Source organism: Myotis brandtii, unplaced genomic scaffold (assembly GCF_000412655.1).
Source record: "Myotis brandtii unplaced genomic scaffold, ASM41265v1 scaffold959, whole genome shotgun sequence".
Taxonomy (NCBI): domain Eukaryota; kingdom Metazoa; phylum Chordata; class Mammalia; order Chiroptera; family Vespertilionidae; genus Myotis; species Myotis brandtii.
The window spans coordinates 951,474-952,249 of record NW_005371966.1 but is presented as its reverse complement, the minus strand read 5'-3'; the positions used below and the strand labels follow the sequence as shown (position 1 = coordinate 952,249).

General features: G+C 59.4%; 1 protein-coding gene across 1 annotated transcript in view; it reads right to left on the bottom strand.

Moving 5' to 3' along the window:
• Window positions 1-540, bottom strand: part of FAM58A (family with sequence similarity 58, member A) — a 15,975-nt gene extending 15,435 nt beyond the window's left edge. The window contains exon 1 of the mRNA XM_005886171.2: window positions 276-540. Within this exon, the coding sequence (XP_005886233.1) occupies window positions 276-540 (265 nt within the window). The remainder of the gene's footprint in view (window positions 1-275) is intronic.
• Window positions 541-776: the final 236 nt, after the last annotated feature.

The window sequence follows — 776 nt, the reverse complement described above, 5'->3', positions numbered from 1 at the left end:
CAGGTCCCGCCTCCCGGAGGACGTCACGCCCTGGGACCCCGCACGCTCCGCCCTCATTCACCCTGCCCTTGGGAACGTCGGGCCCCGCAGCTCAGTCCCCAAAGGCCACATGCCCAACCTAAGGGAGCTGCACGCCCGAACCTCCGGGGCGCAACGAGGTCACCCCCAGGCACCTGAGCTGGGATCCGACTAAGGTGTCGCTCCGGGCTGTTGGCCCAGCGCAGTGTAGAACGGGGAACGTCTGTCAAGCCCAGCCCTAGGCGCAGGGCGCTTACGGGAGATCACGCTGAGACTTGGGCGGCTCCCAACAGGAAATGGCGTGTGATTCAGTGTCAGTTTCGTAAAAGCCAAATCCAGGTTTGCCTTAGTGCCCTGGCGTGCAGATGAGCCCCGGAGGCGATGCTGCGCGCAGAATGAGGGCGTTGGGGGTGTTTGTCTCTGTTTTACAGCAGCCCTGCAGCCCTTGGGGGTCTGGTTGTTGCTCGCCTTTCCAGCCCGGCCGGCCCGCAGTAGAAAGTTTTCCACGTTTGCTGGATGCATGTTGAGTATTCAACTCCCAGAACCATGCCACCTTTCGTTTGTGTCTGGCACAAACAGGAAATGGTGCATCAGGCATTATAGGTGTGTGTGGCGCACCAAAGGAACTCGCAGCCTCACTCCAGTCATTCTGATGGAGTGAAATAATTGCTGATTTGAGAGAGCTGAGAAGTTGAGAGGAAACGTCACTGTTCCCAAGCCCTTCTGCCTGGGTGACAAGGCTCCACCTCCTGATGGCT